The sequence below is a fragment of the Myotis daubentonii genome, chromosome 3 (genome assembly GCF_963259705.1).
Source record: "Myotis daubentonii chromosome 3, mMyoDau2.1, whole genome shotgun sequence".
NCBI lineage: Eukaryota > Metazoa > Chordata > Mammalia > Chiroptera > Vespertilionidae > Myotis > Myotis daubentonii.
The window spans coordinates 49,688,128-49,700,387 of record NC_081842.1 but is presented as its reverse complement, the minus strand read 5'-3'; the positions used below and the strand labels follow the sequence as shown (position 1 = coordinate 49,700,387).

At 41.6% G+C, this 12,260-nt stretch overlaps 1 protein-coding gene across 1 annotated transcript in view; it reads right to left on the bottom strand.

The window, feature by feature from the left end:
- Nucleotides 1-12,260, bottom strand: part of OSTN (osteocrin) — a 51,249-nt gene that overhangs the window by 4,766 nt on the left and 34,223 nt on the right. The window contains exon 4 of the mRNA XM_059687386.1: nucleotides 2,388-2,484. Within this exon, the coding sequence (XP_059543369.1) occupies nucleotides 2,400-2,484 (85 nt within the window). The 3' untranslated portion in view covers nucleotides 2,388-2,399. The remainder of the gene's footprint in view (nucleotides 1-2,387; nucleotides 2,485-12,260) is intronic.

Sequence of the window (12,260 nt, the reverse complement as noted above, 5' to 3'; positions counted from 1 at the left end):
TAGTTTAGTAGCTATTTGGAGTTCGTATGGTCTAAAACGTCATATGAAAATTTATATTAAAAATGAGAGCCTTATAATATTTTTTTCTTATAATAACCTGTTTTGGTTGAATTAAGAAATACTAAAATGGATGATAATCAAGGTTGGCTAAGGTAACAGAGTATATACCAGCCGTGGGCAAACTACGGCCCGCAGGCCGGATCCGGCCCGTTTGAAATGAATAAAACTAAAAAAAAAAAAAAGACTGTACCCTTTTATGTAATGATGTTTACTTTGAATTTATATTAGTTCACACAAACACTCCATCCATGCTTTTGTTCTGGCCCTCCGGTCCAGTTTAAGAACCCATTGTGGCCCTTAAGTCAAAAAGTTTGCCCACCCCTGGTATATATCTAAACCAATCAAACTTAATTATTTTAATCACAGTGTAATATCATTCTCAATACATCAAGGAACTGGAGGATTGTGACTGATTTCAAGGAGTTACTTGATTTTTAATAGCAATTAGCTCCTACTCAAATGTAACGTGGTGATTTTCAACAATCCTGAAGAGTGACCATACTTGGTATATTGCTAGATACAAAGTTCAATGTGATATGTAATGATGGTGCTTTCCAAAAGCAGTGTTCTTGGCAGCATTCAGTAAGTCATCCTGTATTTATAAAAACACACAGTAACCTTATAATTTCATTGATCAATAACCCTACAGAGGAAAAAAAATATTTTAATTAAGTCATTCTGAAGATAAGAAAGTTGAGGTAAAATACTGACTGATTGTGGTTTAGAGCATTTGATGAAGAGGAAAAAATACTGCAGGATTTAAATTAGGACAGGGTCAGCACTGATTGCTGCTTCTTGGGCCTCCACGTCATAAATCTGAGGATTATCTTGAGAAAAGCAAAAAGTTGTTTTCTCTTCTGTGTCTTAAGTTGTCAGAGCAGTTCTAGGTTGTCTTATCTGTTTGGGATTGGAGATGTACCCTCTCTAAGCTCTAATGGGAGAAAATACATAGATGAGATTTTATATTAACATTTAGTGTTTAAAACATATACTATGTATGATTAAATAAATTGTTTAAGAAAAATCTCAGGATTTAAGCTTTCTGGATTTGAATTCTACTTGCATCACTTACTAGCTATTTGTCTTTCCACTTATTTGTATTATAATAATAATAACTAATGATTATTGAGTACTTAATATGTGCCAGGAACTACTCTAAATGGTTCATGTATTTAAATCCATTTACTCTTCAGGACAATGCAATGTAGTAGAAATTATTATAATTCTCATTTTGTGGAGGAGGAATTCAGAATTTAAACAAGGTCTCACAGGTAACTGATGAACTGGGATTTAGGTGACCTAGGATTTGACCCACAAAACCTGACTTCCCCAGCTGGCACTTTTACCCCTTTTACTGTCCTACTTCTCAAGATAGTGGAGGTAGTAATAGTATGTACTTTATGGAGCAGGATGATTAAATGAATCAATGCATATTTTATACTAAGTACAGGGCTTGGCACAGAGTAAATGTTCAGAACTGTATTGAAAGGTATTATCACGTACATGTATTGTTGGTCCAATATCTTCTAGCATCTAATTTAATCTTCACAATACCACTGTGTTATTATCTAAATATATAAGCTATCTATCTATATAAAAACCTAATATGCAAATTGTCCCCACAGGAGTTCGACTGGGAGACTGATTGCTCACTATGACATGCGCTGACCACCAGGGGGTGGCACGGAATGAAGGAAGGTCCTGGCCAGTGGCCGGAATGCCCTGATTGGCCCTGATCGCCGCCAAGCCTAGGGACCCTATCTGTGCATGATTTTCATGCACCAGGCCTCTAGTAGAGAAATGAATTATCTTGATGGAAACAAGATAATGAGTAATATAAGCAGAATTTGGATTACATGTTTGATTCCATGGCTAATACTCTTTCTGCTATACCATTCTCTCTCCTATGTTTCATGTGATCATAATTCTGGTATTGTTACTTGCAATGAAATGGTGTATGTCACTGGAAAGTGTCTTTTTCATAATAGAGGGATTGCTACCTATTATGTCTACTCTATTTTTGAAGGTAATTTATCATTCTAATTAGAATTTTAACCTTTGTTTATATATTAATATTCAATAAGTATATAGGAGTTTGTGATAATACCTAAATCATTTTTAGGGTGAAGTAGGATATTCTTTGGATTCTTTAATGTCACTTAAATTATTTAGCATCAATATACTAATTAAGTAGGGAAATGTTTGAAAATGAATTTACAAACTAGGAAATCAAAAGAGGGAATTATAAACTAGATGGATCAATTAGCCTATTGTGAAATATAGATCAAAGGTTTGCATGTACTGTTACATATTTAAATTGTACTCACAATTGGAATCAATTAGCCTCTGGAATTTGAAAGCCGATTTCCACCAATCCGATCCATGGGGATACCGAATCGCCTTTTTGGGTGATCTACTACTTTCCTGAAACAAACCAAGGAGAACATTTTAAAGCTAAAGTCCAAGTTGTCAATTGTTACTTTTGTTCTTTTATTTCCTGCAGATCCTGGGGCTTTCTTTGAGAGTTGAAATAACTGATAGTTATCAGTCATCAGCACCCATTCTGTTCCAGACACAATCTCTTATCCTTTCGACATCTGTGGAAGTAGGTGTTATTACCTCCTTTTTACATCTGAAGAAACTGAGGCTTAGAGAAATTAAGTAAGTTACCCAAAATCAAACAGCCCAGATGAAAAACTAGGTCTTATCAGCAAACCAATTTGTTTGTTATTCATTCATTTATTATTATTATTATTATTATTATTATTATTATTATTATTAACTTAATTCAGCCTTTTCAGCTGATTCACATGCATCTTCCTTTTTAGGTTGGCCTTTAGTTTTGCTAGTTAATGCAGATAACATTGTAAGTAAGAACTTACTTGATGGTCTTTTAGAGACTAGTTGATCAGTGGATGATAAATCTGGGGTGGGAGGGGTGTGTGTGGAGGGTGGAGAATAGTGCTTATCCTTAACCTATCCATACCCCTCCTCCATTCTTCAGAGTTCCAAAAGACATACCCTCTTAAGTGGTGCCTGTTTATTGCACTTCTGAATTTCTTGACATTAAATTAACTATGTATTTTTCAACTTGATAATTTAATGGAAAAAATGATCTGTAATTTAGCATAAAATTAATGGTCAAGAGTTACAAGAAGCTACGCATATCAGTGTGCTTTAGGTCTTCTGATGTAATTATAAATAATGACTTGAAACAGAGTTTATTCTTGTATTATTATTTATTTTTACTAGAGGCTTGGTGCACGAAATTTGTGCATGGGAGGGGGGTGTCCCTCAGCCCGGCCTGCACCCTCTCCAATCTGGAAACCCTTGGGGGATGTCCGACTGCCAGTTTAGGTCTGAATCCCACAGGAATTGGGCCTAAACTGGCAGTCGGACATCCCTCTCATAATCCAAGACTGCTGACTCCTAACCGCTCGCCTGCCTGCCTGCCTGATTGCCCCTAACTGCTTCTGCCTGCCATCCTGATCGCCCCCTAACTGCTACCCTACTGGCCTGATTGACACCTAACTGCTCCCCTGCTGGCCTTATCGCCCCCAACTGCCCTCCCCTGCTGGTCTGATGGCCCCCAACTGCCCTCCCCTACCAGCCTGGTCACCCCCAACTGCCCTCCTCTGCTGGCCTGGTTGCCCCCAACTGCCCTTCCTTACAGGCCTAGTCCCCCGCCCCCCCCCAACTGCCATCCCTTGCAGGCCTGGTTGCCCCCAACTGCCCTCCCCTGCCGGCCATCTTGTGACGATGTCACACAACGCCACCTAGGCTTTTATTATATAGGACTAGAGGCCCGGTGCACGAAATTCATGCATGGGGGGTCCCCTCAGCCCAGCCTGCACCCTCTCCAATCTAGGACCCCTTGGAGGATGTTCGACTGTCTGGAGATCGGGCCTAAACCAGCAGTCGACATCTCTCTCACAATCTAGGACCATTGGCTCCTAATTGCTCATTTGCCTGCCAGCCTCATCGCCCATAACTGCCCTCCCTGGCGGCCTGGTCACCTCTAACTGCCCCTCCTGCCCCCGCCGGCCTGATCACCCCTAACCACCCTCTGCCTGCTGGCCTAATCATCCCTAACTAACCCCCCCTGCCAGCCTGGTCACCCCTCACTGCCCCCCTTTCTGGCCTGGTCTCCCCCAACTGCCCCCCGCCCCTGCTGGCCTGGTTGCCCCTCTCTGCCCCCTGCCGGCCTGGTTGCCCCACACAGCCTGCTGTTCAGTCATTGTGTGAGGGCATCCCGCCCAATTTGCATATTACCATTTTATTAGTATAGATAGATTGCCAGTATAGATGTACAGGCCAGATGGTCGGTCACTTAGCCTTTTATATATACAGATTGTATTATTTTCCATACAAACAAGTGCAAACCTATGTTTGCCCCACCCTGAATTTTTTTATTATTTTTATCCACATAAGTAAATTTACAGACTCTTACTCATTTACTTTCCCTGTGGTAGTCAAAATAATGCCCTTCCTCAAGGGATGTCCAAGTTGTAATCCACAGAATCTTTAAATATCTCTTTACATAGCTAAAGGGAAATTGCAGATAGAATTAATAACGATCTTGAGATAAAAAGATTATCCTGGATGATCTAGGTGGGCTCAACCTAGTCACAGGAGTCCTTAGAGGTGGAAAATGACTGAAGCCGGGTGGGTCAGAGAGTGCAATCTGAGGACTTAACTCACCATTGCTGCCCTGGAAGGAGGAAAGAATCAGGAATCAAGGATTACTGTGGCCTCTAAAAGTTCTTAAAAGAAAACAGGGACTTTAGTCCTATAACCAAAAGAACTTGAATTCTGCCAATGACTGAGTGAGCAGGGAATTAAACACCCCTGAGCCTCCAAGAAGAGCACAGGACCTCTGGACTTCTGTACCCTGCTGGCAGAACAGGCAAAAGGAAGAGCACTGAGCTGCAGGCAGGAGGAATTTTAGGGGCCACCCATTTGCAGGCAATCAATCATGTGGCTGCACCTAACTGAAAAGAACACTGAAAAAAAGTTTTCTCGAATCATATACAGTGACTGGTGAGAATACACTGGACTTCTGACTTACACAATTGTGAGATAATAAATTTCTGCTGTTTTAAATCCAGAGTTTTGTGGTAATTTATTGCCATAGCAATAAAAAATGAATACATATGTCTGTATGATTTAGGGTTGAAGGCTAAGTGCAATGTGGTTAATATGTAAAAAAATAAAATAAATAAAAATAAACGGATGTGATTTGATTCTTTTAACCCTTAAATTTCTGCACTGACTACCACATTATAACTCCAGGAGAGGGTAAGATGGAAGCCACCTCAGGCTGGAAGAGAGTGCTCAGGGAAAGTCCCAGACAAGCAGAAAGAGGAAGTGGGAAACCAGCCCCTTCCAGATGGTTAAGGGATGGGCAAGAGAGGAAGGCAATGACAACTGGAAAAAAGGGTAGTGCTTCACATGTGTGCTGACCTCCCAAGGCACCTGTAACATGAGTGGTGCCCTGAAAGACAATCTTTTTACTTTAAGAGAAATATCATGGTCTCATGCACCATTGTAAATTCAAACATAACATGTATTCATCCGTACTACCAGTGTGTTGTTGTTGGTTTTTTTCAAACATGAAGGTATAATATATGAAAATAGCATTTTTCTTTCTTTACTACAGTTGATCTTTTTCTGCTCAAGTAAATGAGAGGTAGTTGTGGTATGGTGGAAAGCAAATTAAACTCTCTGTTCCCTTCCTTCTGTATTTGTTCCATTCTTCCCTTTCCTTCTTTTCCCAGATCTGATCCAAAAAGTATTAGGAGCCAGGAGATGGTAGACTTGGATTCTATCTGACTCTTCTACTTACTGACAGAGTAAGTGTTTGTAAGTTTTTTATCATTCTGAGCTACACTTTCCTTTTTGTTAAATTCAGATAATACTTGCTCTACCTGTCTTCTGGAGCTGTTTATTCATTTAGCATGCTTGTTTGTTATTTTAATTGTTTTATGCATAACCACATGTAATTTGTCCTCTGCATTGCAGATACTGTGGTGAAGAAGACATATAGTAGTTATGAGAGCTCACATTTTACTTGAGAGAAGCTAAAGAAGTAACATATCTGAAAATATTTGAACTGATTTTACTATTCTTTCCTATCAATCTAGTCTAGTGGTTTGTGAACTATTGGTAACTTACTATTTCTATGAATAAAAGATTTATAAAAAAAACAGCAATAACTAAAAAGTAAATTGAAGAATTATTTCAGTGAAGTAGTACCCACCTTCCCCAAAGTTTTTTATGTGGCCCCTGAAAAAAGTTCCAGGCACACTGAATGATCCCGAGGGCAGAGTTTGAAAACCACTGGTCAAGTGGACAGAGACACAGGTCATGAATGCTTTTGTTTTATCAATAGATCTATAATTACTTTGATTCATTTTATCAAATTTGGATTGGTTGAAAATGTCTATAGGTATCTTAAAGTCAAATAAGAAAGACAAATAAAACAGATATGAAAAATCCATTCAGTATTTAAAGTATTTAGCACTAATAGAAAAATGAAAGCAATTATTGCCATAAAGCAGATACACAAAAAATAAAATGATTATAGTTCAGTAAGTTAAATAATTTATCTACAGTCTCCTATCCATTCAGAATTGAAATGGTAAACTTGTTTATTATCTTAAAATTTTTGCTGATATGAAATATATATAGCATATATAGCAATACTACACTCTATAATATGTAGCAGTACTACACTCTTGTCAGCATACACGGATAAGAACATACAGTGTGTAGAACATAAAAGTTAAGAAGGAGAAATATTCTTAAGACCAAATGAGAAAACTGGACTTTCTGACTATGTAGTCCCTCTTGTGACAAAATAATGGTATGACATGGCATATATATATATCCTATCTAATAAAAGAGAAACATGGTAATTAGCATACGTCCGCTACCCTTCCCATTGGCTAATCAGGGCGATATGCAAATTAACTGCCAGCCAAGATGGCGGCTGGAAGCCAGGCAGCTTGAAACTAACATGAGGCTTGCTTGCTTCAACGTTCCCCGCCTGACTTGCCAGCCTCTGAGCTTGCAGTTTGAAACATTGTAACAAATACAGAAGCTAAACAAAACCCCAGAAACCTGCTATCAGTGAGCCGGGATCTCAGAGCTGGAGTTGATACAGTGTTTCGATTATAGAACCCAAACAAACCAGATACCTGCTTTCAGCAGCAGAGGCTTCAGAGCTGGAGTCAGAACAAAAGCTGGCCCATAATAAAAGAAAAAAGAAAAAAAGGAGCAGTTGGGAGCTTCAGTCACCCGCCAGCCTGAAAATAGCCCTCAGCCCCTCACCCAGACTGGCCAGGCACTATAGTGGGGACCCCCACCCTGAAGGGTGTGTGACCAGCTGCAAACAGCCATCATTCCATCACCCAGGCTGGCCAGGCACCCCAGTGGGGACCCCCACCTTGATCCAGGACACCCTTCAGGGCAAACCATCCAGCCCCCACCCATGCACCAGGCCTCTATCCTATATAGTAAAAGGGTAATATGCCTCCCAGCACCAGGATCAGCGGAGCCGCGAGGCCTCCTGGCACTTGGATCAGCATGACAGGGGGCAGCGCTCAAACCCCCTGATTGCCCTGTGGCTCTGTGTGTGACAGGGGGTGGGGCCACAACCTCCCTATTGGCCCTGCTCTGTTCGTGACAGAGGAAGGCGCCCCAACCCCTGATCGCCCTGCGGCTCTGTGTGTGACAGGGTGCAGCACCCCAGCCCCCCCCCCCCACAGGCCCTGCTCTGTGTGTGACACGGGGCGGTGCCACAGCCCCCTGATCGGCCCTGCTCTGTGGGTGATAGAGGCCGGTGTCCCAACCCCCTGATCCTCCCTGCTCTGTGTGTGACAGGGGGCGGTGCCCTAACTCCCCTATCGGCCCTACTCTGTGAGTGACAGGGGGGAGCTCCCCAACCCCCTTATTGACCCTGCTCTGTGCGTGACAGGGTACGGAGCCCCAACCCCCCTGATGGGCCCTGCTCTGTGAGTGACAGGGGGCAGTGCCCCAACCCCCTGATTGGCCCTGCTATGTGCGTGACAGGGAGCGGTGCCCCAACCCCCCAATCAGCCCTACTCTGAGCGTGACTGAGGGTGGCATCGCAACCTCCCAATCCGCCCTGCTCTGTGCATGACAGGGGGCAGTCCCCCAACTCCCCAATCGGCCCTGCTCTGAGCCTGACCAGGGGCTGCACCTAGGGATTGGGCCTGCCCTCTGCCACCCGGGAGCAGGCCTAAGTCAGCAGGTCGTTATCTCCCGAGGGGTCCCAGACTGTGAGAGGGCACAGGCCAGGCTGAGGGACCCTCCCCACCCCCCCGAGTGCACAAATTTTTGTACTAGAGGCCCGGTGCACAAAAATTCGTACACTCGGGGGGGAGGAGGGGTCCCTCAGCCCGGCCTGTGTCCTCTCGCAGTCTGAGACCCCTCAGGGCATGACCACCTGCTGGCTTAGGCCTGCTCTCTGGGGGATTGGGCCTAAGATGGCAATCAGACATCCCTCTGGCAGCCCGGCAGCCCTCAGGGGATGTCCACTTTCCACTGGGGAGTAGGCCTAAACTGCAGTCGGACATCCTTAGCTCTGCTGAGGAGGCAGGAGAGGCGCCCACCACCACCGCTGTACTGGCAGCTATCAGCCTGGCTTGTGGCTGAGCAGAGCTCCACATGTGAGAGCACTCTGACCTTTAGGAGGCAGCTCCTGCATTGAGTGTCTTCTCCCTGGTGGTCAGTGTGTGTCATAGTGACCAGTCATTCCCAGTCTTTCTGCTGTTAGGGTCAGTTTGCATGTTACCCTTTTCTGTATAGGACAGAGGCCTGGTGCACGGGTTTGGGCCAGCTGGTTTTCCCTGAAGGGTGTCCCGGATCAGGGTGGGGGTCCCGCCTGGGTGCCTGGCCAGCATGGATGAGGGGCTGATGGCTGTTTGCAACTGGTCACACCCCCTTTAGGGTGGCGGTCCCCACTTGGGTGCCTGGCCAGTCTGGGTGAGGGGCTGAGGGCCTTTTTCAGGCGGCGGGCTACTGAAGCTCCCAACCTCTCCTTCTTTTCCTTTTCTCTTTTTTTCTTGGATTTATTTACCTTCTATGGCTGTCAGTTGAGCTGAGAGCTGGCTCCAGCTCTGAGGCTGGCTCCATCTTGAGGCCTCGGCTGCTGAAAGCAGGTATTTGGGGTTTTTATGGCTTCTATAATGGAAACACTGTTGCAGCTCCAGCTCTGAGGCCTCACTGGCTGAAAGCAGGTATCTGGGGTTTGTTTAACTTCTATAATTGTAACATTGTTTCTTAGAGTGCAGCTCATAGCTGGGCTGCGGCAGGTGGGGAACCTTGGCTTCCTCCATCACTGGAGCAAGCAAGCCTCCTGTTCGCTTCAGCTGCCTGGTTGCCGGCCGCCATCTTGGTTGGCAGTTAATTTGCATATCGCCCTGATTAGCCAATGGGAAGCATGTCAGAGGTACGGTTAATTACCATGTTTGTCTTTTATTAGATTAGATATCCATTTAACCCAATCCACCTTTTCCATTCTAAACTATTCCGAAAGTGGTTTAAGGATAAATAATATCTATCAAACTAATATAGAAAGAATTGGACTGTTTATTTTAAATATAACTTTAAACTTCACACTAAAATATAGACTTTCTATTCCTAATAGGATTTTCGTAACATTTATATTTTTTATAATTCAATTTCTGAAAATGTTTTACTTCCTAAAACAAGTTAGAAAAATTGTACTTAGACCTTTTATTGAGAATCACTTCACACATACAAAAGAGTTTATAAATTTATAAATATTCAGTTTAAAGAAAAATAAAATGAACATCTCTATTGATAGTACCAAATTAAGGAGCATAATGCAACCAGTACCTTAGAAGTCTCCAATGCTCCCTTCCTCTCATGGCTCAGACCCAGAGGTAATCTGTAGACTGAAGTTTGGTCTAATAATTCCCTTGATTTTCCTTATAATCCATACATATTCTTCAAAACTCTCTAGTTGATATGGTTCTAGAATTGTATTTAAAAGTTATGTATTTAGTCCTGCCAGCATTGCTCAGTGGTTAAGCATTGACCAGAAGGTCATGGTTCATCCCAGTCCTGGCACATGCCAGGGGATCCCCTGTAAGGTGTATGCAGGAGGCAGCTGCTCAATGATTTTCTCTCACCATTGATGTTTCTATCGCTCTCTCCCTCTTATCCCTCTCCCTTCCCCTCTGAAGTCAATAAAAATATATTAAAAAAATAAAAGGCATGTATTTAGAAGTCTTATTTACTTTTTTCAATGAATAATTAGGTTTTGAGATTTGTTTATGTCAACATGCATAATTGCTGTTGCTTTATTTTAATTGTATAATATTTTATTGTATGAATATATAACAGCTTATTTATACATTCTACAGTGGATAAAGTTTTGAGGTATTTTTTGTTTTTATTGTTATGTACTATTCACCTGAAAATGTTGCTACACAAACCTGTAGTGCACTTAACAATTTCTTTATAGTATAATTTTTTAGTAGGATTGCTAGCTATGTCTATATGTAATTTTATTATATAGTGCCAGAACTTTTTTTCCAAAGTTGTTCCAATTTACATATCTAAGAGTAGTGCATGAACATTCCTATTATTTCAAATTTATGCCAATTCTTTTAATTTTGTCAACTTCATGCTGTCATAATTGTACATCCTTGTGGTTTTAGTTTGCCTTCCCTGAATACTAATGAAGTTGCTCATCTCTTCATTTGTGTATTGCCCACTTGAATTTATTCTTTTGGAAGTGCCTGTTTGTCTAATGCCTTTTTCTCTATTGGTTTGTTTTTCTTTTAAATATTGATTTGTAGGAGGGTTTCATATACTGTGCAAATATCCTTTCCCATTTGTGGTTAGTCTTAATTGTATCTTTTATGAAACTTTTTAATGTTGTTATTTTAATTTATATTTGTAAAAATTTTATTGAATTTATGGGAGTGACATCTATTCTAATAAAAGTGTAATATGCTAATTAGACCAGGCATCTTCTGGACATCCATCTGGATGTCCTTCCAGACAAAGCCATGGTGATGGGGCTGAGGTAGAGGCAGTTAGGGGTGACCAGGCTGGCAGGAGAGGGCAATTAGCGGTTACCAGGTCGGCAGGAGAGGGCAGTTAGGGGTGATCAGGCTGGCAGGGGAGCAGTTAGGGGCGATCAGGCAGGAAGGCAGCGTGGTTAGGGGTTATCAGGCAGGTGAGCAGTTAAGAGTCAGCAGTCCTGGATTGCAAGTGGTATGTCGGACATCCCCTGAGGGGTCCCGGGTTGGAGTGGGTGCAGGCCGGGCTCAGGGGATTCCCCGCCCCCTCCATGCATGAATTTCGTGTACCAGGCCTCTAGTTTATTAATAAAATTATATGTTTCAGATGTACAATTCTGTAATACATCATCTAGATATTGTATTATGTGTTTACCATCCCAAGTCAAGTCTCATTCTATCACTCATATATCCCCCCCATACCCTCTCCTACCTCCCACCATCCCCCTTTCCTTCTGGTAATCACCATACTCTTGTGTCTACGAGATTCTTTTTGCTTATTTGTTTAATCCCTTCACATTTCTCCCCAAGCCTCACAACTCTTATCAATATTTTTACATTTTGTTTATTATCTCTACTTCAATGCTGTGAAAAGGTTCTCCTATGTTATTCTAAAATCTTTTTTAGATTTGCCTTTCACATTTACCTTCTTAATACTTTTGAAATTATTTTTTATTAATAGGATAAAATAGGGATCAAGTTCTTTTTTTTCCTTATTTATACCTAATTATTTATAAAGTTTAGGTTTAATTTGTCAAATTTTATGGGAAATCCTTTTTGCAGTTTTACCTGCAATTGTATTGAATCTAAGGTATAAGTCAATTTGGAGAGAACTGAAACTTTTATGATATTAAACTTCACTATCCAAGATCATTTACTTAGATTACCTTTTGCCTTCTTATTCATTTTTATAATTTTCTCCATAAAGACCTTCCATATTTTTTGGATTTGTTGTGATATCATTTAATAATATATTTTAAGTTTTTTAAATAAGGGTCCCTTACTAGGTTAAAAAGAGTTCCCTTCTATTATTAGTTTACTGGTGATTTCAATTAATAGTAGATGTTTAATCTTACTGAATGTTTTTCTTGCATTTATTCATGATATGGTTCTATTTCTTTA